Source organism: Bufo bufo, chromosome 3 (assembly GCF_905171765.1).
Source record: "Bufo bufo chromosome 3, aBufBuf1.1, whole genome shotgun sequence".
Classification (NCBI taxonomy): Eukaryota; Metazoa; Chordata; class Amphibia; order Anura; family Bufonidae; genus Bufo; species Bufo bufo.
The window spans coordinates 639,199,299-639,225,928 of record NC_053391.1 but is presented as its reverse complement, the minus strand read 5'-3'; the positions used below and the strand labels follow the sequence as shown (position 1 = coordinate 639,225,928).

Below are 26,630 nucleotides of genomic sequence, written 5' to 3'. Positions count from 1 at the left end.
CCCCCCTCCGTTTTCTAGGCAGGTATTGAACTGTTTGATGGCCTTTGTGGATCAGTGACCTGATTGTTTGGTGATAGTCAATGGGCATTTCAATTGTGTGATGAATCCAGAGGTAGATAGGATCTCTGCTGGAGGGAATGGGTGTTCCCCGGTCCAGGGGTTCCCCCTGGCTCGTTTTTGCCAAGAGGTGGGCCTCGTGGATGTCTGGGAATTTCTATTTAGAGAAAAAAGAGCTTTTTCCTGTGTTAGTAAATCTGGAAGCTCTATGTCTAGAATTGACCTGACCTTGATAAATAAAGGCTATTTAAACTGTGTTTAACGTATGAAATACGAGGCCAGATCCGTTTCAGACCGTTCCCTTCTTAATAGAGTTAGCAATGGCAGGGAATGATCCTAGAGTGAAACCCCCATTTAGATTGAATCCCCACTGGCTACTACTAAGAGATATGAATATATGAATATATCTTGTATAAGCAGAGAAATACGGAGAAAAAATGGATTGGAATTTGGGGAGACTGGAATGCCTCTCCGCTCCTCACCCGTCACCACTACTCCTCGGTCTTAGAACGGAGGAGTTGTGGTGAAGGAAGACGCATCGCGGGAGGGGGGGGGGGTTAAAGGAAAATATCTTGACAAATGTTAATAATGATATGTTATATAATGTTTATTGTTGGACGATTAATAAAGTGTTTATAAAAAAAAAAAGGTGTTGGCCCATCTTATAAAATGAGGTCATATCTTGCCCCCAATGTCTGAATGTCTGAGACCCACATCTATCTCTGGAGTGGAGCCCACTGGGTGAAGGAGAGCGGACCGTCCATGCACTCTTGCCCTTCATTCATTTCTATGAGACTGCCGAAGGTAGCTGAGTGCTAGCTCACCTGTTTCCGACAGCCCCATTGAAGTGAATGGGTGGGGGCCACACTTGTGCAGTGCGCTTCCTATTCATTTCTATGGGACTTACGAAAATATCTGAGTGTGTTGCTTTGCTACTCTCGGCAGTCCCATAGAAATGAATACGGCCATGTAAATTCGGTTCTTTCACCTTCACTTTGTGGGCTCCATTCTAGAGATAGTGAATATAACATTAGTTCATATATTAAATGGTTGCAGAGTGCTGTGCATTGTGTTTGGTTTTGTATTTTCAGCCATGATGATGTGCACCTGTGTGTTCATTTCATTTCATGGGATGTGCTGACTGCTGACTAATTTGTATGTATTATGCAGAGAGGATTCATTATAGGGTAGGGTCCTATGAGGTCACCTTGCCATGGTAGAAACAAATGATTTTAATCAAAATATATTCACTAAGTACATCATAGTCTTTTATATAGTGAATATAGTATTAGTTCATATAGTCAATTTTTGCAGAGTGCTGTTGTATTGTCTTTGGTTTGGTAAGATATGTCACCAATGTCCGATGGGTCAAATCTTCATGTTTTGCATCCAAAATAAGTTATATACCACTTTGACAAAAAATATTGATTTTCCTATGCATGTGGTTAAGAAACTGCATTCAAATGCATAAAATGTCTATTGCACCAACATTTCATGTGGATTTCAAGCACATTACATGAGTGAACCTACCTTAATACCATGTTTTCTGTGGGCTCTATTTGGCTTTTTTCCAGGTGACCGCATGGTCATCCAATAACTACAATGGGTCAGTCATGCAGCCTCCTAAGAAAGACCTTTCCAAGCACCACTGCCACTTAGAAGTGATTGGTTTGGATTACTGCAGTTGGACCTTGATGCATGTTTTAGTGATAATGTCACCAAAGTCTACCCGGTGACGACCCTTTTTATGAAATATGGAATTAATATTGTAAAATAATACAAAATATATATTACACTGCGTACTAAAGTAACAGCACATGAATGCTTGCAAACGGTTTGTCTACACAGCAAAGTAAAATTTTGGTTGCCTTATAAAATGAAAGATATCTAATTCCAGTCCTGTTCATTGTGTAGCATCATTTCATGTGCAGCAACCTTTTGATGATACATGCCAGTTAACATTGCTTCAGAGACAGCATTATTGTCTTATTAAGAAATGTTAGCAACTAATAAAAACGAGGGAGCTTTGAAAATAGAGGTGGGTGATTGGTTCCACCTTTTTTCATAGGAAATAAAACAATGTCACAAAGCTAGAGTCATAGGTAGTAATGACATGGTCTATATTACAGACTACACCCACTTAAGGGGTATATAAGGGATGGAACAATATCCAGTTAAATAACACAGCTTGCCTAAACATCACTTAGAAGGTTGTACATTGAATCCTCAGCAAGACGAACCATCATGTCTCATCAATCCATACTCGCCTCATCCGGACTCAAGCACTTCAGCTCCTGTTCTGTAGCTTTACCTAAGCATTCCAGCGCTCACAACATCTTATCCCATTCTTCGAAGCATACAAGTCATGGACACAAGGCTCGTTGCTTTAGCAGTGCAAGTGCCCATAATATTGGTTCCAAGGGTCATAAGGTCTCAGTTGGAAGTTTTCATTCAAGGAAGAGCGGACATGGATCTGGGTTTGGCATTGGTAGCATGGGTCATGGATTTGGAGGACTATGTGGTAGAGGAGGAATCACCAATGTTACAGTCAACCAGGGTCTTCTGGCTCCTCTGAACTTGGAGATTGACCCAAACATACAGAGAGTGAGGACTGAAGAGAAAAATCAGATTAAGGGGCTCAACAACCAGTTTGCTTCCTTCATTGACAAGGTGAGATTTCTGGAGCAGCAAAACAAGATGCTGGAGACCAAGTGGGCCCTTCTACAAGAACAGAAAACTGCCAGGTGTCAGATTGAACCTCTGTTTGAGGCTTTTATCAGTAACCTCAGGAGACAGCTGGAGAACCTGGAATGTGAGAGGACTCGTCTTGATGCAGAAAGGAATAGCATGGAAGGAACAGTGGAAGAACTGAAGAGAAGCTATGAGGAGGAAGTGAACAGACGTACGTCTGCCGAGAATGAATTTGTATCTCTGAAGAGGGATGTTGATGCAGCTTTCATGAACAAAGCCGAACTGCAAGCTAAGGCAGACTCTCTGACCGATGAGATCAACTTCTTGAGGACATTATATGATGCGGAGATCAGTCAGCTCCAGGCTCAGATCTCAGACACCTCCGTGGTCGTCTCCATGGACAACAGCCGGGACCTGGACATGGACAGTATCATTGCTGAAGTCAGAGCTCAGTATGAGGACATTGCTAACAGAAGCAGAGCTGAGGCTGAGGCCATGTACCAGTCACGGTTTGAGGACTTGCGCACGGCAGCTGGAAGAAATGGAAATGATCTGCAGAACAGCAAGAATGAGATTGCAGAACTCAACAGAACTATTCAGAGGCTTAAAGGAGAAATCGAATGTGCTAAATCCCAGCGCGCTGCCCTGGAATCTGCTATAGCAGAGGCTGAGGAACGTGGTGAAGCTGCTGTAAGAGATGCCAAGAATAAACTTGCTGAACTGGAAGCTGCTCTACAGAAGGCCAAGCAGGACATGGCTCGCCAACTGAGAGACTACCAGGAGCTGATGAATGTCAAACTGGCTCTGGATATTGAGATTGCCACCTATAGGAAGATGCTGGAGGGAGAAGAGCACAGACTTGCATCTGATGGCCATGTTAATATTTCTGTTCTACACTCCAGCACTGGTGGAAAGCATCATTCAGGAGGAAAGTCCTATGGTGGAAGTGGACACCATCATCATACAGGAGGATTCGGCTCGAGCAGTCACATCTCCATTGGCAATCATCACTCTAGCCATGGACATCACTGCTAAAAGGGGACATCTATAGTGTACCACATATGATATGTCTAAGCAGTTAGGAAGCTGTAATATATGTGTGGCAAGCTACTGTGTATCCCTTTGTTTCCATTTGTGTGACTATCATATTCAAATTATTGTATTGGCTCTGTAGATTAGTTATTTAATGTATGTTGCTTTAATAAATCGCAATTCATGGTCAAAAAAAAAAGTGTGTCATTCCACAGATCCTCTCCATAGCAGTGTGTCATCCACAGATCCTCTCCATAGCAGTGTGTCATCCACAGATCCCCTCCATAACAGTGTGTCCTCCACAGATCCTCTCCATAGCAGTGTGTCCTCCACAGATCCTCTCCATAGCAGTGTGTCATCCACAGATCCTCTCCATAGCAGTGTGTCATCCACAGATCCCCTCCATAGCAGTGTGTCATCCACAGATCCCCTCCATAGCAGTGTGTCATCCACAGATCCCCTCCATAACAGTGTGTCCTCCACAGATCCCCTCCATAACAGTGTGTCCTCCACAGATCCTCTCCATAGCAGTGTGTCCTCCACAGATCCTCTCCATAGCAGTGTGTCATCCACAGATCCTCTCCATAGCAGCGTGTCCTCCACAGATCCCCCATAAGTGTGTCCTCCACAGATCCCCCCATAACAGTGTGTCCTCCACAGATCCCCCCATAACAGTGTGTCCTCCACAGATCCCCCATAACAGTGTGTCCTCCACAGATCCCCCCATAACAGTGTGTCCTCCACAGATCCCCCCCCATAACAGTGTGTCCTCCACAGATCCCCCCATAACAGTGTGTCCTCCACAGATCCCCCCATAACAGTGTGTCCTCCACAGATCCCCCCATAACAGTGTGTCCTCCACAGATCCCCCCCATAACAGTGTGTCCTCCACAGATCCCCCCATAACAGTGTGTCCTCCACAGATCCCCCATAAGTGTGTCCTCCACAGATCCCCCCCATAACAGTGTGTCCTCCACAGATCCCCGCATAACAGTGTGTCCTCCACAGATCCCCCCCATAACAGTGTGTCCTCCACAGGTCCCCCATAACAGTGTGTCAACCACAGATCCCCCCAATAACAGTGTGTCCTCCACAGATCCCCCCATAACAGTGTGTCCTCCACAGATCCCCCCATAACAGTGTGTCCTCCACAGATCCCCCCATAACAGTGTGTCCTCCACAGATCCCCCATAACAGTGTGTCCTCCACAGATCCCCCCCAATAACAGTGTGTCCTCCACAGATCCCCCCATAAGTGTGTCCTTCACAGATCCCCCCCATAACAGTGTGTCCTCCACAGGTCCCCCATAACAGTGTGTCAACCACAGATCACCCCCAATAACAGTGTGTCCTCCACAGATCCCCCCATAACAGTGTCCTCCACAGATCCCCCCCATAACAGTGTGTCATCCACAGATCCCCCATAACAGTGTCATCCACAGATCCCCCATAACTGAGTGTCATCCCCAGATCCACCCCCCATAACAGTATGTCATTCCTAGATTCCCTCCATAAGTGTGTAAGCAATAGATCCCCCATAACAGTGTGAAATGTTTTTCTGTTATATTAAATTTTTTAGCACACACTTTGGTTCAAAATATTTTTTTTTTTTTTTCCTCCTCTAAAACCTATATGCGTCTTATCATCAGGTGCGTCTTAGAAAGCAAAAAATATGGTATCTATCTCTCTCCTATCTATATTTTGTATACTGTATATCTATATACTACATCTTTTGCTCCCCAGTAAGTAGTACTTTCCGGCCCATTTAACCCATGGTGCTTGGTCAGATGCTGAGCAGGCACCATAGCTGCTGGGCTTCTGTTGTTTCACACTGCAGACACCTGGACTTTTGACCACTCAGATGCCATGGTTGCAGTTGACCACAGCATCTGAGGGGTTAACTGCACCCCCATAGACTGCAATGGTAATTCATTCTGGAGAAGCGATCAAATGATCACATGATCACAAGTCCTCTAAGGAAACTTAATATGTGTATAAAAGTTTAATAAAATATATAAAAATTCTAATAATTCCCTATCTACATATTAAAAATAAGCAAAAAAAATAAACACCATAGGCATAACCCATATGGCGAATGAAAATAATAAAAAAAAAATCACCTCCTCCAAAAAATGTTATAAAAACAGATCAAAAGGTCATACACACCCCAAAATGGTATAAATAAAAACTACAGATCGTCCCTTAAATAATGAACCCTCTCACAGCTTTGTGGACATAACTATAAAAAAAAGTTTAGGGGGTCAGAATATGGCAATGAAAAGAAAAATGTTTTCCCAAGTTTTTAAAACACAAGAAAAACTACATAAATGTGGTATCACTGTAATCGTACTGACCTGGACAATGGAGAGAACACACATGATATAATCAATCAGGGTACTCCCATGTGTTTTCCACTTCTGGCTGAATCAGAGTCTCACTTTGACTCAGATACTCAGACTTCATATATAATTCAGCCATATAACATTTTGAATATTGTGCTACTTTCTTAACTTTATTTTTCACAATTAAAAGTGTTGCATGGCTCTCAGGCCCGCTTATTCAGAGTTCGCCGAGTTGTAAACCACATATTCAAGTGCGACGTTTCGGGGGTCACGCCCCCTTACTCATGCGTAAGGGGGAGTGACCCCCGAAACATCGCACTTATTTTGCATGATACTTAATTGCATGATACTTATTTTGAGCTAAAAAAAATTCAATTAGTCTTTATTAAGAAATATGGAATCCTTTTTTGTGTACATAACCAGGGGCGTAGATAAGGGGGGGATAGGGGGGTTCAAACCTCCCCCAGGCGTGCCGGTGACCCGAACCCCCACATACTGTATTACTGCGGCGGGGGCACGGGAGCGCATAGCTCCCTCTCCCGTCGCCTATCACCGCCATAGGCTTCAGGCCTTGTAGGCCTGAGGCCTATGCGGTAGTGAAATCCCGGCGCAGGCGTGCGTGATGACGTCATCGCGCGCCTGTGTCGGGACGCAGCACTGTGACGCGCCTGACTCATCCCGCCTTCCTCTGCGAGCAAGCGCCTGGCCCTGGACATAGGTGAGTATTTAGCTTTTCATTTTTTGTTCATTTTTAATTTTTTTTATTTCATGTGCCTACTTTGGGGGACATGGGGGGGACACACAGGAGGACATGTTAGGGAAGGTAAATTGAGTACATGATGGGGGGGAATGTGGGGGCTATATGGGGCCAAATTATTATGGGAGAGGATACTATGTGGGGGCAAATTATTATGAGAGGGACTACTATGTGGGGGCAAATTACTAGATGGGGCAGTGTGGGGGCAAATTATTATGGGAGGGACTACTATGTGGGGGCAAATTACTAGATGGGGCAGTGTGGGGGCAAATTATTATGGGAGGGACTACTATGTAGGGGCAAATTTCTATATGGGGGAAACTATTGTGTGGGGACAGTGTGGGGGTAATTGCTATGTGGGGACAGTGTGGGGTAATTTCTATGTGGGGACAGTGTTGGGAAATTGCTATGTGGGGGCAAATTACTATGTGGGGGCAAATTACTAGGTGGGGCAGTGTGGGGAAATTGCTATGTGGGGGCAAATTACTATGTGGGGGCAGTGTGGGGCAAATTAATGTATGGGGCAGTTTGGGGGAAATTACTATGGGGGGATTACTATGTGGGGGCAGTGTGGTGGAAATTACTATATGGGGGTGTTGCTATTGGGGAGGCACTGTAGGGGCAATTCTATTATTTCTGGTGACACTATACAGGGATTATTGCCTGGAGCACAATAGAGGGTGTTATTATTACTGGGGGTCTCTAGGGGACATTATAGCTGCTGTGGACACTATAGGAACATTTGGGGTCATTTATCAAACTGGTGTAAAGTAGAACTGGCTTAGTTGCCCATAGCAGCCAATCAGATTCCACCTTTCATATTTGACAGCTCTTTTGGAAATCCTGTTCTACTTTACACCAGTTTGATAAATTACCCAAATTATGTCTATTAGGGTCACTATTTTTTCAGCAGTATAGTACCTGGGGCATTGGGGGGCACAACGGGCACAGTATTGGGGGTGGCAGGATGACACTGTGGGGACACCAGGATGAGGAGGTTGATGGAAAAATTTTGAAATCTAACGTGTTTGTGTTACAAACTGTAGAGACGAGATGCGGCTGAAAGAATTTGCCATGGTGGTCTGGGTCAAACGGAGGAGAAGAGGAAAAAGAAGGTCTACATGACATGAGATGTCACTGGATGTAAGAGGTATGTGGTGCTGTATTCTCCTCCATGTCTTTTTTATTACAATTATATGTATTTTAAATTTGGCGACCAAATTTTTCAGTTTAGGACCTAATTTGGGGTATTTTTTTTTAGTCTGAAGATGTCATATGGCCTAGGAAGAGACTGTGGCGCTCATGAAGCACCGCAGCCTCTTCATACAAAAAAAAACTAAACTAAAATGGAGGTCGTGGGGGGGCCCAAGTTGGTTAGACAGCACCGGGCCTATCATGCACTTAATCCGCCCCTGGGCAGCATAGGCGTGCGCACGGGTTGTGCCGGGTGTGCCTGGGCACACCCTAATCACACCCCTGTGCTCCGCCGCCTGCCAGCCCCGCACTAGTGTAATTTGAGAAAGCTGAACCCCCCCCCCCCCAGGAAAAAAAATTATCTACGGCCCTGTACATAACTGAGATGCTGTAGTAGCCTGTGGATTTTCTTCCTTTTCCGTCATTTGGGGATATGATGGGCTCCTTATCTCTGCTCTCTGACATTATAATCACCCATTATAACACATCTCTTATCTTTCTGATAAGAATGTGGTGTAAATAAGTGTTTATGACCTCTCAGTAATTTAGAGATAAGGTTTATTAGATGACTGCCACAAAGTGAAAGTACCAGTCACAGAGCTAGAAAAACAGTTAATCCTTTGTAACAGAATGGCTCAATATTTTTAATAAAGGTCAATTGAAAATAAGATTTGTAGCCAACAATGAGTAAAATGGAATCATAAACAAAAATTGCCTCCGAAGGTGTACATAGCCTTTAAAGTATTTATCCTGCAGGTTGAATGCCATATTAAAGGGGTTGTCCGAGTTATTTTTTTGTTCTTTCTATGTTCCTAACTAAGCAAATGTAACCGCTTTCCAATTAACTCACTTTATCTCCAGTGGCTGGTTTCTCAGATTTCACTGAGGGTCACATGACCTGTGATGTCAGCTTCTCTCCCTGCTCTGATAAAGTTAGTTTACAAGCCTGTAAACGAGATGTCACTGTGCTGGCCACGCCCCCTTCACTGCCGTCTGCTCTCTCTCTCTCCTAGGATTCTTAACCCCTTCAGCTGCACAGACTTAAGGCAGGCAGCTAGCAGGCAGTGACAATTCTGGGCACAGGAGCTGACAGACTAGAGAGAGCATTGCACAAGAAGGTAGGGGGAAGATCCTATGTGTATTAGCAGTGTCATTATACAGGTGGGACTTGTAGTTCTACACTTACAAGTTGCTGTTGATTCTCCCAGCACTCAGGGCAGCTCTTGTATCCACGCCCTTAGCAGTATCATTGTACAGGTGGGACTTGTAGTCCTACACATACAACATGCTGCTGATTCTCCCAGCAGGCAGACATGTCACTCAGGCCAGCTCTTGTATCCACTCCCTTAGCAGTGTCATTATACAGCTGGGACTTGTAGTCCTACACATACAACATGCTGCTGATTCTCCCAGCAGGCAGACATGTCACTCAGGACAGCTCTTGTATCCACTCCCTTAGCAGTGTCATTATACAGCTGGGACTTGTAGTCCTACACATACAACATGCTGCTGATTCTCCCAGCAGGCAGACATGTCACTCAGGGCAGCTCTTGTATTCACTCCCTTAGCAGAGCAGGGGGAGGGGCAGAGATTGTTTTTATTGCATGTAAACAAAGGGCCAGAAAAGAACCAGGGAAATGAGGAAATATATATATATATATATATATATATATATATATAGCATAAAACTTGCTTAGCTTAGTTATATATTGCTGCCCATCAGATTTTTAGTGCTATATATTTTTTTTTCATAACTCTGACAACCCCTTTAAGTGATCAAAAAGTTATTAGTTTGTCATATAAAAAAGTTACAGTTGTCAGAAATTAAAGTAGTGCTGGTGTCCTAGGTTCGAATCTGACCAAGGACAACATCTGCATGGAGTTTATATGTTCTCCTCGTGTCTGTGTAGGTTTCTTCCCACACTCCAAAGACATACTGATATGAAACTTAGATTTTGAGCTTCATGCGCTGCTGAATATGTCAGCACTATGCAAGTGAGTAAAATAAAGTAGTAAAATGTAAGGGAAACCTATATAAATTTGATATCGCTGTAATCTATCATACTGACCTGCACAGGTAACATATCAATTTAGCACATTGTTAATGCCTTAAAAACAAAACCCGAAAAACAATTCCAGAATTGCAATATTTTTCTGTTTCATCCCCACAAAGATTTTTTTCCTCCTCTCTTCAATCCATGCTTTGATAAAATAAATGGTGTAATAGAAAAATAGAACTTACTGGCAAAAAAAAACAAACCGCTCCTCATACACCTATGCAAATGAAAAAGTGATAAAGGTACGGCTCTTGAAATGTTGAGAAGAAAAAATGAAAACTGGTGACATCATTAAAGAGGTTGTTCAAGATTTTTGTATGAATGGTCAATCCTAAGGATAGGCCATCAATATCTGATCAGCAGGGGTCCTACACCCTGCATCCCACTGATCAGCTGTTTCTGGTGCCAGAAGTACACAACCATGTCCATTAAGGTGCAGTAATGAGCTCCACTACACAATGGATGGAGCTGTGTTGTTCTGTAGCTACTTCAGGACAGGTGATCGGTGGGGGTCCATGGTGTCGGACCCCTGCCAATAAGTATAAAAATTCTGGACTACCCATTGGGTTAAAAAAAAAGAAAAAAAAGCCCATTAAAGATCTGAAAGATCTGAGAGTGATAAGACTCTTGCCATAGTGTTAACTGGCAGTCTTTTGGACCCTAGTACCAGGTTCTAGTAGTGCTATGACACAGCTAGTGCTACTAGTAGATAATACTATATGGAATTGCCAGCAGTTTAGCTTCATATGGCTTACAGACCACTGGTCGGGGAACCCTACTCTATAAAAATAGTCTCCAACCTGAGGCTCTTCAGCGGATCTGAAATCCTGGGCGGTCGCAGTCAGGGCATGCTGGGGATAATAGTTTAGCAACAGCTGGAAGTTATTGATCTACAACAACATATACTTTTAGGTTTATATATGCGACTATAGCGATTTCATCAAGAAATATTTACTGTTAAAGGGAACCTGTCTTCTTGAACATGGTGTCTGAACTGTAGGCAGCATGTCATAGAGCAGATTGATATATAGTTTTGTGGGAAAAGATTCAGTACAATTAAGTATTTTATTCATTTAAATTCCCTGCTCCTTCTGGGCTTTTAAGTCCAGGAGGCGGTCCTATCAGTGATTGACAGCTCTCTCTGTATACACAGCCATAGAGGGAAGGCTGTCAATCACTGATAGGACCGCCTCCTGGACTTCAAAGCCCAGAATGAGCAGGAATTTAAAGGGAACCTGTCACCTCCCAAAACCATCCCAAGCCGCCAGCAGTACCTGCGTGTAGCCAGCAGTGTTTCTGATGATGCCTTTCTGAAGGCAGATGCAGCAAAAGTACTGAAAACGTTGTTTTATCCCCTGCCCGTGTGCTTCTCCACACATGCTTTAAGTCACGGAGGCAGCGGCCCCCTTGCTTCAAGTCTCGGTAACCACGCCCCCTTCCCTGCCCCTTCGCTGTGACTGACAGCCGGCTGTTCGGCAAAGGCAGCCGAACTCTCTGCATAAGCGCTGTCAGTCACAGGGAAGCGGGCGTGGTTACCGTGACTTGAAGCAAGGAGGCCGCTGCCTCCTTGACTTCAAGCATGTGTGGAGAAGCGCGCCGGGCAGGGGATAAAACAACATTTTCAGTAGTTTTGCTGCATCTGCCTTCAGGAAGAAAGGCATCATCAGAAACACACTGCTGGCTACACGCAGGTACTGCTGGCGACTTGGGATGGTTTTGGGAGGTGACAGGTTCCCTTTAAATGAATGAAAAATAAGTTTTACAGAATATTTTCCGACAAAACTATACATCAAACTGCTCAGCTCCTCCTGCTCTATAACATGGTACCTGCAGATTAATATGCATTTTAATGGTGACAAATTCACTTCTCATGAAAAAAATCCAGTTACAAAGTTCTTAATAAATGCCATCACTGTTCATCCCATTTATACATGCATAATTCACTCTTAAAGTGGACCTGTCAGCACAATGCAGGATCTATAATTCATCCAGATAGGACATGCAGAGCAGAGTTCAGCTACTTCGTTTGGTAAAATGCAATCTGGCAGGAAAAAAAATTATGTCAATTATGTAAATGACCTAACAAGTCGGGACTATACGCGAACGCACGTTCGCGATCAAATGTTCGCGAACTGCGCGTTCGCGGCGTGCCCCATTCAATTAAATGACAGGCGAACCTGAAAAACCTTCAGGTCATATTTGCAGCCAGCAAACACTTACTAGAAGTACACAAATAGTCCCACAACATGGACAGTGATATACTAGAGGGGGATCAATGACGAAAATTCCCACACATAAAATATGTATTTAAATCAGGGGCCAATTTTTATGCGTCTTAAAGGGAAACTTTAAAAAGTTTGTATATAAAGGAGTAAGCTGGTATATCACCCTCAAGCAGTAATTTTGTGGACGCAGGTACATAGAAAACCTATATTACAATTTTGTGGAAGCTGATATGTGGCAGGCCTCAATAAGTTGTTAGTTGAAGCAGATATATCAAAACCCGCAATCTGTATTTTGTGGACGCAGGTATATGGAAAACCTCTCACTATTTTGTGGAAGCTGATATATGGAAGGCCTCAATCAGTTGTTAGTTGAAGCTGGTATATCACCCTCAAGCAGTAATTTTGTGGACGCAGGTATATTTTGTGGAAGCTGATATATGGCAGGCCTCAATCAGTTGTTAGTTGAAGCTGGTATATCACCCTCAAACAGTAATTTTGTGGACGCAGGTATATGGAAAACCTCTATCACTATTTTGTGAAAGCTGATATATGGCAGGCCTCAATCAGTTGTTAGTTGAAGCAGGTATATCAAAACCCGCAATCTGTATTTTGTGGACGCAGGTATATGGAAAACCTCTATCACTATTTTGTGGAAGCTGATATATGGAAGGCCTCAATCAGTTGTTAGTTGAAGCTGGTATATCACCCTCAAGCAGTAGGTTTGTGGACGCAGGTATATGGAAAACCTCTATCACTATTTTGTGGAAGCTGATATATGGCAGGCCTCAATCAGTTGTTAGCTGAAGCTGGTATATCACCCTCAAGCAGCAATTTTGTGGACGCAGATATATGGAAAACCTCAATCACTATTTTCTGGAAGCTGATAGATCAGTATTTTCACACTATGTCACCTCCACACTCTGTCATTGTGCCACTCTGTGGCCTCCTGATGATGCAGCTGCCACCTCCACACTGTCATTGTGCCACCCTGTGGTCTCCTCCTGATGCTGCTGCTGCCGCCATCTCCACACTCTGTGCAACACTGTGGCCCCTGATGCTTATGCCACCTCCACACTGTCATTGTGCCACCCTGTGGCCTCCTCCTGATGCTGTTGCCGCCACCTCCACACTATGTCATTTTGCCACTCTGTGGCCTCCTGATGATGCAGATGCCACCTCCACACTGTCATTGTGCCACCCTGTGGCCTCCTCCTGATGCTGTTGCCGCCACCTCCACACTATGTCATTTTGCCACTCTGTGGCCTCCTAATACTGCTGCCACCTCCACACTGTTATCGTGCCACCCTGTGGCCTCCTCCTGATGCTGCTGCCACCTCCAGACTCTGTCATTGGGTTACTCTGTGATCTCCTCATGCTGCTTCCACCTCACCACTATGTCATAGGGCCACTCTGTGGCCTTCTTATGCTGTTCCCACCCTCCCCACTTCATGACTGGGCCACTATTTTGCCTTTCGGCCTGGCTGACATCATCATTTATTTGACCCTTCTGCTGATCTGTCAGAAGGAAGGAAAAATGAGACGCACAACGGATCCTGTCTATGTAACAGCTGTAAGGCCTAGATGACATGGTCCCTATTTTGCATCAGAATTGGCTTATGATTTGGTAGTCATAAGCAGGAGTGGGTACAAAACACAGAAGAAATGCAAATATTCCATTCACATGTCATCTCTGAAATTCCCCACGCTGGAGTCCCGACCTTCTGCGAACTGCAGACTGAAGCAGGGGGTCCCTTAGAGGATCAGGGCCTTGGGCAATTGCCCAGTTTGCCCCCTCTAACGCGGGACCTGCACAGTATGGAAATAATAAACACAGTGATTTCCCAGTACAGGCATAATAAACACAGTGATGTCACAGCGCAGGGATAATAAACACAGTGATGTCACAGTACAGAGATAATAAACACAGTGATGTCACAGCGCAGGGATAATAAACACAGGGATGTCACAGTACAGGGATAATAAACACAGTGATATCACAGTACCTTAGTGACCACTAATACGCCTTTTTACTGATGTAAACAACAGGGGTTTTAGCTAAACAGCTGGCTTTAATTAATCATTATTGTTCCCAAAATGGTGCATTAATGATGTCATAGTAATGGTATAATAAACATAATGATATCACAGTACAGAGATAATAAACACAGTGATTTCACAGTACAGGCATAATAAACACAGTGATGTCACAGTACAGGGATAATAAACACAGTGACGTCACAGTACAGAGATAATAAACATAGTGATGTCACAGTACAGGGATAATAAACACAGTGACGTCACAGTACAGAGATAATAAACACAATGATGTCACAGTACAGGGATAATAAACACAGTGATGTCACAGTAATGGTATAATAAACATAATGATGTCATAGTACAGGGATAATAAACACAGTGACGTCACAGTACAGTCGTAATAAACACAGTGATGTCACAGTACAGGGATAATAAACACAGTGATGTCACAGTACAGGGATAATAAACACAGTGATGTCACAGTACAGGGATAATAAACACAGTGATGTCACAGTACAGGGATAATAAACACAGTGATCTCACAGTACAGAGATAATAAACACAGTGATGTCACAGTACATGGATAATAAACACAGTGATGTCACAGTACAGAGATAATAAACACAGTGATGTCACAGTACAGGGATAATAAACACAGTGATCTCACAGTACAGAGATAATAAACACAGTGATGTCACAGTACATGGATAATAAACACAGTGATGTCACTGTGCAGGGATAATAAACACAGTGATGTCACAGTACAGGATAATAAACACAGTGATGTCACAGTACAGGATAATAAACACAGTGATGTCACAGTGCAGAGATAATAAACACAGTGATGTCACAGTACAGAGATAATAAACACAGTGATGTCACAGTACAGGGATAATAAACACAGTGATGTCACAGTACAGAGATAATAAACATAGCGATGTCACAGTACAGGGATAATAAACACAGTGATGTCACAGTACAGGGATAATAAACACAGTGATATCACAGTACAGGGATAATAAACACAGTGATGTCACAGTACAGAGATAATAAACACAGTGATGTCACAGTACAGGGATAATAAACACAGTGATGTCACAGTACAGGGATAATAAACACAGTGATATCACAGTACCTTAGTGACCACTAATACGCCTTTTTACTGATGTAAACAACAGGGGTTTTAGCTAAACAGCTGGCTTTAATTAATCATTATTGTTCCCAAAATGGTGCATTAAAAACTATAACTTATCCTGCAAAAAATAAGACCTCATACAAGTACATTGATGAAAAAACAAAAAAGTTATAGCTCATGGAATGCGATTTAAAAAAAATGTGCGTGGTCACTAAGGGGTTGTCCAGCAAATAAAAATTAGGTTTAACCCAGCTCAATATGTTGTACAAAATAAATAAAATCATATGCTCCCCACTGCTCCTCTGTGACCTGGGTCCCTCTTGACACACAGGAAATGCATGCTCAACGTGGCTGAGCAGCATTAGAGTTGAGCTATAGTAACAGCGTGCATCCGGGTGATTATTACTTGACCAGTACAGATCTTTAGGTGTTACTGCCATGTCACGGCCAAGCCTCGCTGCTTTTTTTTATTTTTTATTGCTGCAATTTTTATGTAATTGCACACAAGTCTTTTTACTATTGGACAGTGTAAGTGGGTTTTATATTGTGATTTATCAAATCATTTCTTTGCGGTCAGGGTTACTGTGCGACCGTCCAGCAGTAGAGATAGTCATATCATCCTGACTCTGTGTCATTGTGATTTGCTGAGGTGTTCTGCGATCCATGAAGGGAAATGCAGACAAATGGTAACCCAATGAGAATGAATTTAGTTGAGAGCAGAACTGAAGATAAAAGCGTAAAACCAGACTAATGGATGAACCTAATAAACTCCTAATCAAGAACTTCGTGACATTAAGCCCATTGTTAAGAGTGGCTTCATATACAGTGGAGAAGCAGTGCACCGATCCTGTAAATTACCAGAACTGAACAATATACAGGAAATGATTGACATGGCCTGATGCCATGTTAGAATGTATAGACCCCCCAGAGCGTTTAGCTTGGGGGACACATGGGGGTACATACACCCTTGGGTAGTTACATTTTAGGGTTTTTGGTGGTTGTCTCTTTGTGCCCCCCTCCCCTTTTATTTTATTTTATATTAACAGGTAATCTACCTACATTTTACCTGGGTGAAGTAAAAACCTGATTGGTTGCCATCGGTTGCTGTGGACGGCGGGAAACTGACCCCTTTATATTGCGGCATCTGGCTGAGCTGGGGTGCCATCATTTTATTGTAGCATGCTTTATTAGTGGGATTCATCACTCGGCTATAGCTGAGTGGATTGTGGTTTTAAGGGTTAATGATTTGGTATTTTTAATGGTTATTTAATTATTTATTAATTCTAAATTATTAATTTATGAGTTGGTAACTTATTGGGTAACTCATAATAAAGCATTGCAGCCTTTTTATCCAACATGAAGTAGTCTGGTTTTTTATTTAATAATTTAATTAAGTATTATTAAGTGCTTTACTGGGAGTAATGTGCCTCCATGGAGAACCCTGGGCCCAGGAGAGGACATGATACATGAGATTCATCCTCCATCTACGAGAAATAAAAAGTGTTCATTTAGTTTTAATTGCATAATAACTGCAATTCCAAATGTATGTTAAGAGACCTATGGAAAGCAATATGACTGCAGGATCAGGTTACCTGGGGTTTGTAGGACTCACAGTTCAGACAGAAACCCGTCTGTGGGTATAATATTATGACAGCTGATATATATAATTATCAGCAGTCACAGACTACCACCCCATTTCCCCTGAAGAAGCCAGAATACTGGCGAAACATGTCGGGGGGGCAGTTGTAGTTTTTAATACGCAGCCTCCTACTCCACAGTGAATAAGCTGTGGTTAGTCCGGTCAGACTACATTTTAACTTTGTGAACACTTAGGTTAGACTCGGTATCAATCTGTGTCTACCAAAAGTTTGTAGTGCTTCCAGCCTGTTGGCCTCTAGCTGATCTGCTGTATGTATGGGTGCTAATTGCATCCCTTTGACAGTGGGGTGACGCTTTCAGGCTCCCACTGCTTTACACTGTCAAACTGATAGCAGTATACAGCTAGCAATAGCCCTACAAACGGTGACACTGTAGCATCTTGCATTCAAAGTTAGAGGGTGGGAACTAGTGCACTCTCCCGTGCCCTTCTCACTGTCCATTACTATCACTCACTAATGGAGTGGGGACTGTATTTTTAACTTAGGTTTTTTTGGTTTGTAGGAATAATTAATAAAGATAAGCAATATGTTCACACATCTATAACATCCAGGTTTTAATACATAATAAATAGTAATAAAAGTGAAGTATTAAATTGACCTGATAGGTTTCACTGCCTAGTTAGGCATTAGTTAATATAGTTGTTAAAATACCTTACCCAGGTTAGGTCCTAAATATGACCAGACTACCACCCCTAAAACATAGACTTTATTATATATCATTAAAATAAAAAATAAAAAATAACCCTAGTGATAACATAAAGAAAACAATGAAAGAAAAAAATATTGATTTAAATGAGTCAATCCTCTGCACTTAGGGACACGGATAGCCAGGTGCGGGCCAAATCTAATATCCTATGGGCTCTAACCCACAAACTGACCCTAACTCTATAATGCCCTGCCTAAGAATGGAATGGCCGCCCCGATAGGGGCGATCCCGTATCAGGAACCTCCTGAGCGCCCTAGGATGGCCCTGAATAAGCTAACAGCTAGTATATGCTAACTGAAAAAAATATCACTACCACAATTAGTAGCTCAATATACTCTCAAAAAAATATATATACAGTACAGACCAAAAGTTTGGACACACCTTCTCATTCAAAGAGTTTTCTTTATTTTCATGACTATGAAAATTGTAGATTCACACTGAAGGCATCAAAACTATGAATTAACACATGTGGAATTATATACATAACAAACAAGTGTGAAACAACTGAAAATATGTCATATTCTAGGTTCTTCAAAGTAGCCACCTTTTGCTTTGATTACTGCTTTGCACACTCTTGGCATTCTCTTGATGAGCTTCAAGAGGTAGTCCCCTGAAATGGTTTTCACTTCACAGGTGTGCCCTGTCAGGTTTAATAAGTGGGATTACTTGCCTTATAAATGGGGTTGGAACCATCAGTTGGGTTGAGGAGAAGTCAGGTGGATACACAGCTGATAGTCTTACTGAATAGACTGTTAGAATTTGTATTATGGCAAGAAAAAAGCAGCTAAGTAAAGAAAAACGAGTCTGCCATCATTACTTTAAGAAATGAAGGTCAGTCAGTCAGCCGAAAAATTCGGAAAACTTTGAAAGTAAGGGCTATTTGACCATGAAGGAGAGTGATGGGGTGCTGCGCCAGATGACCTGGCCTCCACAGTCACCGGACCTGAACCCAATCGAGATGGTTTGGGGTGAGCTGCACCGCAGAGTGAAGGCAAAAGGGCCAACAAGTGCTAAGCATCTCTGGGAACTCCATCAAGACTGTTGGAAGACCATTTCAGGGGACTACCTCTTGAAGCTCATCAAGAGAATGCCAAGAGTGTGCAAAGCAGTAATCAAAGCAAAAGGTGGCTACTTTGAAGAACCTAGAATATGACATATTTTCAGTTGTTTCACACTTGTTTGTTATGTATATAATTACACATGTGTTAATTCATAGTTTTGATGCCTTCATAGTCATGAAAATAAAGAAAACTCTTTGAATGAGAAGGTGTGTCCAAATTTTTGGTCTGTACTGTACATAAATAAATAAAATTGTATACATATTAGGTATCACCGCGTCCGTGACAACCTGCTCTATAAAATTACCACATGATCTCACCTGTCAGATTAATGTTGTAGATAACAAAAAAAAAAACGGTGCCAAAAAAGCAATTTCTTGTTACCTTGCCGCACAAAAAGTGTAATATAGAGCAACCAAAAATCATATGTACCCTAAACTAGTACCAACAAAACTGCCCGTAGTTTCTAAAATGGGGTCACTTTTTTGGAGTTTCTACTCTAGGGGTGCATCAGGGGGGCTTCAAATGGGACATGGTGTCAAAAAAATGGGACATGGTGTTTATGGAAGGGGATGGACCAGCAGGCCCATCTAATTCATCATTTTCTGTGCCTGTTTTAGGCGTAGAAAATGGTCTAAATCATAGTAATTTATGAAACAATCAGTTCGTATTGTGATGTGAGTACACAGCAATAGCCCCGCAATCAGTTATGAGGTGCCTGCTTCATAAATTACTATGATACAGTCAGTTCGGGTCAGGGGAGCCGCAGTTGGATCGGTAGATACGGCTGACACTTGGGCCGTGTTTCCCGGGCCGATAACGGTTGTGTGCATGAGCCCTAATTTCAATTTCCTTGATGTCTTCTGTCCCCCAATTTTCCTACACTGCTTATAACAGAGCATGATGATGTCTCACCCACAGCACCTGACCACCATGGACCATTACTGCTAATCGGTCCTGGATGTGGTTGCCTACTGCTCGACCCAATGGGCCATATCGTAGCTGGCCACTAGCTCTAGTAGTCCAATCCAATCCTACATTGACATTGAGACAAATTCAAAAGAACCAGTCCAGCAAAATCTGCCTTCCAAAAACCGTATGGCATTCCTTTCCTTCTGCCCCCTGCCGTGTCCCCGAAGTTTACGACCACATATGGGGTGTTTCTGTAAACTACAGAATCGGGACCATAAATATTGAGTTTGGTTTGGCTGTTAACCCTTGCTTTGTAACTGGAAAAAAATTATTAAAATGGAAAATCTGCCAAAAAAGTGAAATTTTGAAATTGTATCTCTATTTTCCATTAAATCTTGTTAACAAAGTTTGTAAAAATCGGTTTTGAATACCTTGAGGGGTGTAGTTTCTTAGATGGGGTCACTTTTATGGAGTTTCTACTCTAGGGGTGCAACAGGGGGGCTTCAAATGGGACATGGGGTAAATAAACCAGTCCAGCAAAATCTGCCTTCCAAAAACCAAACGGCGCACCTTTCACTCTATGCCCCGCTGTGTGGCCGTACAGTAGTTTACGGCCACATATGGGGTGTTTCTGTAAACGGCAGAGTCAGGGCAATAAAGATACAGTCTTGTTTGGCTGTTAACCCTTGCTTTGTTAGTGGAAAAAATGGGTTAAAATGGAAAATTAGGCAAAAAAATGAAATTCTCAAATTTCATCCCCATTTGCCAATAACTCTTGTGCAACACCTAAAGGGTTAACGAAGTTTCTAAAATCAGTTTTGAATACGTTGAGGGGTGTAGTTTATAGAATGGGGTCATTTTTGGGTGGTTTATATTATGTAAGCCTCGCAAAGTGACTTCAGAGCTGTAGTGGTCCCTAAAAATTGGGTTTTTGTAAATTTCTGAAAAATTTCAAGATTTGCTTCTAAACTTCTTAGGGCTCTTTCACACTTGCGTTCTTGTCTTCCGGCATAGAGTTCCGTCGTCGGGGCTCTATGCCGGAAGAATCCTGATCAGGATTATCCTAATGCATTCTGAGTGGAGAGAAATCCGTTCAGGATGCATCAGGATGTCTTCAGTTCCGGAACGGAACGTTTTTTGGCCGGAGAAAATACCGCAGCATGCTGCGCTTTTTGCTCCGGCCAAAAATCCGGAACACTTGCCGCAAGGCCGGATCCGGAATTAATGCCCATTGAAAGGCATTGATCCGGATCCGGCCTTAAGCTAAACGTCGTTTCGGCGCATTGCCAGACCCGACATTTAGCTTTTTCTGAATGGTTACCATGGCTGCCGGGACGCTAAAGTCCTGGCAGCCATGGTAAAGTGTAGCGGGGAGCGGGGGAGCAGTATACTTACCGTCCGTGCGGCTCCCCGGGCGCTCCAGAGTGACGTCAGGGCGCCCCAAGCGCATGGATCATGTGATCGCATGGATCACGTCATCCATGCGCATGGGGCGCTCTGACGTCACTCTGGAGCGCCCCGGGAGCCGCACGGACTGTAAGTATACCGCTCCCCCGCTCCCCGCTCCTACTATGGCAACCAGGACTTTAATAGCGTCCTGGGTGCCATAGTAACACTGAACGCATTTGGAAGACGGTTCCGTCTTCAAATGCTTTCAGTACACTTGCGTTTTTCCGGATCCAGAGTGTAATTCCGGCAAGTGGAGTACACGCCGGATCCGGACAACGCAAGTGTGAAAGAGGCCTAAGCCTTGTAACATCCCCAAAAAATAAAATATCATTCCCAAAATATTTCAAACATGAAGTAGACATATGGGAAATGTAAAGTCATCACAATTTTTGGGGGTATTACTATGTATTACAGAAGTAGAGAAACTGAAACTTTGAAATTTGCTAATTTTTGGTAAATTAGGTATTTTTTTATGCAAAAAAAATATTTTTTTTTACTTCATTTTACCAGTGTCATGAAGTACAATATGTGACGAAAAAACAATCTCAAAATGGCCTGGATAAGTCAAAGCGTTTTAAAGTTATCACCACTTAAAGTGACACTGGTCAGATTTGCAAAAAATGGTCCTTAAGGGGTTAAGTAAAATTCGGTTTTTGCAAAAGCTGGTGTTGGGGTTGCTTTCCTCGTTCGTGATTTCACTGTATCCTGAGGAGCCCCCCACCCCGGTACACGGCTTACATCTGCAAGACAATGACACCTGTGGTCAGGTACCCTTGCAGGTCATCTAGCACGCAGACTGATGTAAACGGTTTCCAATGGTCTAATGTGACCCTTCGGTGCCTCTCACCTCTCTTTAAATGCGAATAGAGTTGTATGGCATTCATCATCAGGTTCCACAGGACATTGTTCACAATGAAGTTGTCATCAGTGTTGGGGTGTGACCAAAGGACATCCACTTCTAAGCCTTTCTGTGACTCTTCCAGTTTCTCTGTATATCTGTTGCAACCTGCTGATGACACTCTGTGACACTCTAAGCTTAGTGGCCACTTCCGTCTGATAACATCATGCTTGAAGCCTTGCAATGGCGAGACACTGTTGATCAATTGTTAGGTGTTGTCTTGGTCTTATGATGTCAAAATGTAAACAGCATGATGAGGAGGACTGTTTAAATACCAATTCTAATTGAACCAGGAAATGTATTGGACAATTCAAGGATCGAACACCTGGTGTGAATTTTGCTGTTAAGCTCCTTGTTAGAGAACAGCAAGTTGTGCAAAAAAGTACTGAAACATTGAACAGTTGGACATGTGCATTCATAAGCTTATAGAAGGTCACATTAAGTTCACCTGTAAAAGTTAGAGTGCATTTTAGGTACTTCCTAAACTTTCACCCACAAGCCAACTATCCCTAACTTTTTGTGAGTGGTATATGTCTGCATAGGATCTGCACACATTCCTGGCACAGATTTCGGCGCAAAGGTTATTTGCACCGCAATCTGCGACTTTTCCCATTCACGCTAGGTTTAAAAAAATGTGCGTAACGCACGTGGGCAAGGAAGGGGATGGACCAGCAGGCCCATCTAATTCATCATTTTCTGCGCCTGTTTTAGGCGTAGAAAATGGTCTAAATCATAGTAATTTATGAAACAATCAGTTCGTATTGTGATGTGAGTACACATCAATAGCCCCGCAATCAGTTATGAAGTGCCTGCTTCATAAATTACTATGATACAGTCAGTTCGGGTCAGGGGAGCCGCAGTTGGATCGGTAGATACGGCTGACACTTGGGCCGTGTTTCCCGGGCCGATGACGGTTGTGTGCATGAGCCCTAATTTCAATTTCCTTGATGTCTTCTGTCCCCCAATTTTCCTACACTGCTTATAACAGAGCATGATGATGTCTCACCCACAGCACCTGACCACCATGGACCATTACTGCTAATCGGTCCTAGATGTGGTTGCCTACTGCTCGACCCAAAGGGCCATATCGTAGCTGGCCACTAGCTCTAGTAGTCCAATCCAATCCTACATTGACATTGAGACAAATTCTACTCCTAAGCAGCAGGCTCGTGACTCGGAAGTTAGCGTGAAAAATATCAGTTCAAGAGAGTGGACTGAGAAAGAGGAGCTGAGCATCTAGTTTTATGGGAAAAGATTCAGTATGACGTGTAGTTCATTCATTTAAATCCTTGCTCTTTCTATGCTTAGGAGTCCAGTAGGCGGTCCTATTGAAATGATTGATGGTGTTCCTTATATTAGTGTGTTTACAGAGATAGCGGTCAATCATTGGGTGACCGGCCCCCAGGACTCCTTAGCACAGTATGAGCAGGAACTTAAATGCACATTTATCAATTGTTCTTTTACTGCATCTGGATGGAGGCTCTTAATGGAGATGTGGACCTTTACCGATCGGTAAAAATATTTTTATGCATTTGGGAAAAAGTTGAGAGATGTGCAGTTTCGGTGCTGACTTCCGGCGCTGGGACTACACAGTAACAGCTGATCGGCGGGGGTGTTGGATGTCAGGCCTCCACCAAATCTTGGACAACCCATTTAATTTCCTTGATATTCCTTCAGGTACTGTTAATATTTATACATACTCTTAGTACCTAATCCAAATTCAAGAAGTTAGTTGTAATTTTCCAAATCTTTGGTGCTTGTAGTACTCACCTCTTTCCACTGGGTGTCACCGTTGATTTAATGCATCTAATTGAAACAATGTAATTTTTCAGACCAAATTTAGGAGCATTTTGGAAAACTGGTCACAACTGTTAATGACTAAATTTTCATCAGTGCTTTAATATGTTTGTTTAGGGGATAAAATAAGATAAATAAAAAAAATGTGCAGGACATTTATCATCCCTGTGCTTGGACACATCTCACATGTAAAAAATATTTCAACTCTCTTGTGATTTTAAGTTCTATTTGGCACTTTTCAAAAAATGTGGGCAGAGCGGGGCACAACTGGCAGCACCTTTATTATAATCTATACCAGGAGCTGGTGAAGATCTACTGGTGTAAACTTTCGTTCTGGAGCATGGACCTGCACAGTTGCACCACAATTATTAAGAGGCACGCGAGTCTTAATTATTGGGGTGCCTCTGACACCAGAGGAAGATAGATTAAAAGGGTTATCCTCCAGTAACATTGTGGCCTTCTCACAGGTTTGCCTAGTCCAAGTGACGTCACGTTCATCGTTCACATGGCCTAGGAGTAGATAGCTGCAATACCAAGCACAGCCAAAATACAATGTACGGCGCTGTGCTTTGTGAACAGAGAGAAGGCTGCTGCGATACTGAACGAGCCAGTGCCTTCTCAAACAGCTGATCCGCGTGGTCCCGGATGTTCAAAACTCCCAAAGAATTCCTTTAAGACCAACACATTCACATCACTGCTAGTTCTGTCCATTGTTCTGCTCTGTTCGAGGAGCAGAACAATGAAAATGACAGAAGTGCCAGATTCAGAACTAACAAAGCTGAACAGATCCCATTGACTATAACGGGGGTCAGTTCGGATTCCATTTGGATGTGCACTTTTTTTGTGGAAGAAACCTATTTGTCTGCTCTATTTGGCAGCATCTGGGATGGAGGCCTCGAACTGAGCCTCCAACACAGATGTGAACATCCCCTCAATTATTATATAAAAAACCTCCCCTAGTGGCAGCTTCAGGTTGCAAGAATTTTAAAGGGAACCTATCATCAACTTTATGCTGTCCATACGACAGGTGAGTTGATTTCAGCGGTCTGTCATTTAAAAGTTAAAAGTAAGTGGTTGCCGAGAACCAACATCACAATCATTGCAGACTGGACCTGGAAAAGAGTCCCGGCCACCTGAGAAGAGTCATGGTTATTCCTGAATTCCTGCTCTCCCTGCTGATGACTGACCGTCTTCTACATAGTTTTCTCCCTTTCTCTCTAGGAGAGAACTGCCAATCATCAACAGATGGGGGAGAGAGCAGGAGATTAGGAATAACCAGGACTCTTCTCAGGTAGATTGGACTCTTTTCAAGGCCTGGGCTGTAATGGTTATGATGCTGGTTCTTAGCAATCACTTACTTTTAGCTCATAAGTGGCACACCGCTGACATCAGCATTTCTGTCACTATTTTATGCTGCCCTTAGTGAGGTCAGCATAAGGTTGATGACAGGTTCTCTTTAAAATATATTTTGATAACAGATATGTGGTGCAATTTCTGTGTGAGGAGCTATCAGTTCCCCTCATATGGAATTAGCAAGTCCATTTGTGTTTTTGCATGGACATTTTTGTACTGCTGTTATGACGTTAGGGCCAAAACAGGTAACCATTATGCCCTGTAGTAAAATGACCACCTTTAAGAGCAAGCTAAGAACAGGCACAACTTATGATTATTTTAGTTCCCTTTATGACAGGTATAATAAACACAGTGATGTCACAGTACAGGGAAAATAAACACAGTGATGTCACAGTACAGGGAAAATAAACACAGTGATGTCACAGTACAGGGATAATAAACATAGTGATGTCACAGTACAGGGAAAATAAACACAGTGATGTCACAGTACAGGGATAATAAACACAGTGATGTCACAGTACAGGGATAATAAACACAGTGATGTCACAGTACAGGGATAATAAACACAGTGATGTCACAGTACAGGGATAATAAACACAGCGATGTCACAGTACAGGGATAATAAACACAGTGATGTCACAGTACAGAGATAATAAACATAGTGATGTCACAGTACAGTCATAATAATGAAGCGGACCGGACCGGAGGGCAGTATGTGAGTGATCCTCTGGAGCCCTCTCTATTGCAGGGAACACCAGCGAGATGGAAGTTGAGGTGCCCTTGATGGTAACGGGTATGCTTAGGGTGCTTTGGTGGCTGGGCCCCTGTGTTCATGATGCCAGCACCGTAAGGTGCAATTAGGAAATAGAGTTGAATGATGAGAGAGGCAATAGTTGAATTGTAGTCTTGCAATAAGTATCATCCAATAGCGGAACTTTGTCATACATACAGATGGTAAAGCTGTAAATTCCAATAACAGGCTCAGTGAGGTGGTGTATGTAGGTTCCAGCTCAACTGTATAGGAATGATGATCTTACTTGTACTTGGTTCCTGATCTTGCTCTGGTTACTCAACCTTTCATTAATAGTTTGGATCCTCTGTAAGTTCTATTCTGCAATTCAGAAATATTCAGTGATTCATTAATTTAGCAAGCCAAGGGCGGTCTCCCTCATGGCAGGCAAACTCTTTGCTCCATTCTTTCAAAAGGTTGCAGAAGACACAGCAATTATGCTCTTAAACCCCGAAAGGGTCCCTGGAAGGGGTAGTACAGTAA

The 26,630-nt window shown here is 42.9% G+C and overlaps 1 protein-coding gene across 1 annotated transcript; it reads left to right on the top strand.

Moving 5' to 3' along the window:
- Window positions 1–2,301: 2,301 nt before the first annotated feature.
- LOC120993989 (keratin, type II cytoskeletal cochleal-like) lies at window positions 2,302–3,783 on the top strand. Its single transcript, XM_040422450.1, has one exon. The coding sequence runs from the start codon at window positions 2,302–2,304 to the stop codon at window positions 3,781–3,783; it is 1,482 nt and encodes a 493-aa protein (XP_040278384.1).
- Window positions 3,784–26,630: the final 22,847 nt, after the last annotated feature.

Coding starts and splice junctions, on each gene's coding strand:
- LOC120993989 (XM_040422450.1), top strand. CDS start 2,302: ATGTCTCATCAATCCATACTCGCCTCATCCGGACTCAAGCACTTCAGC.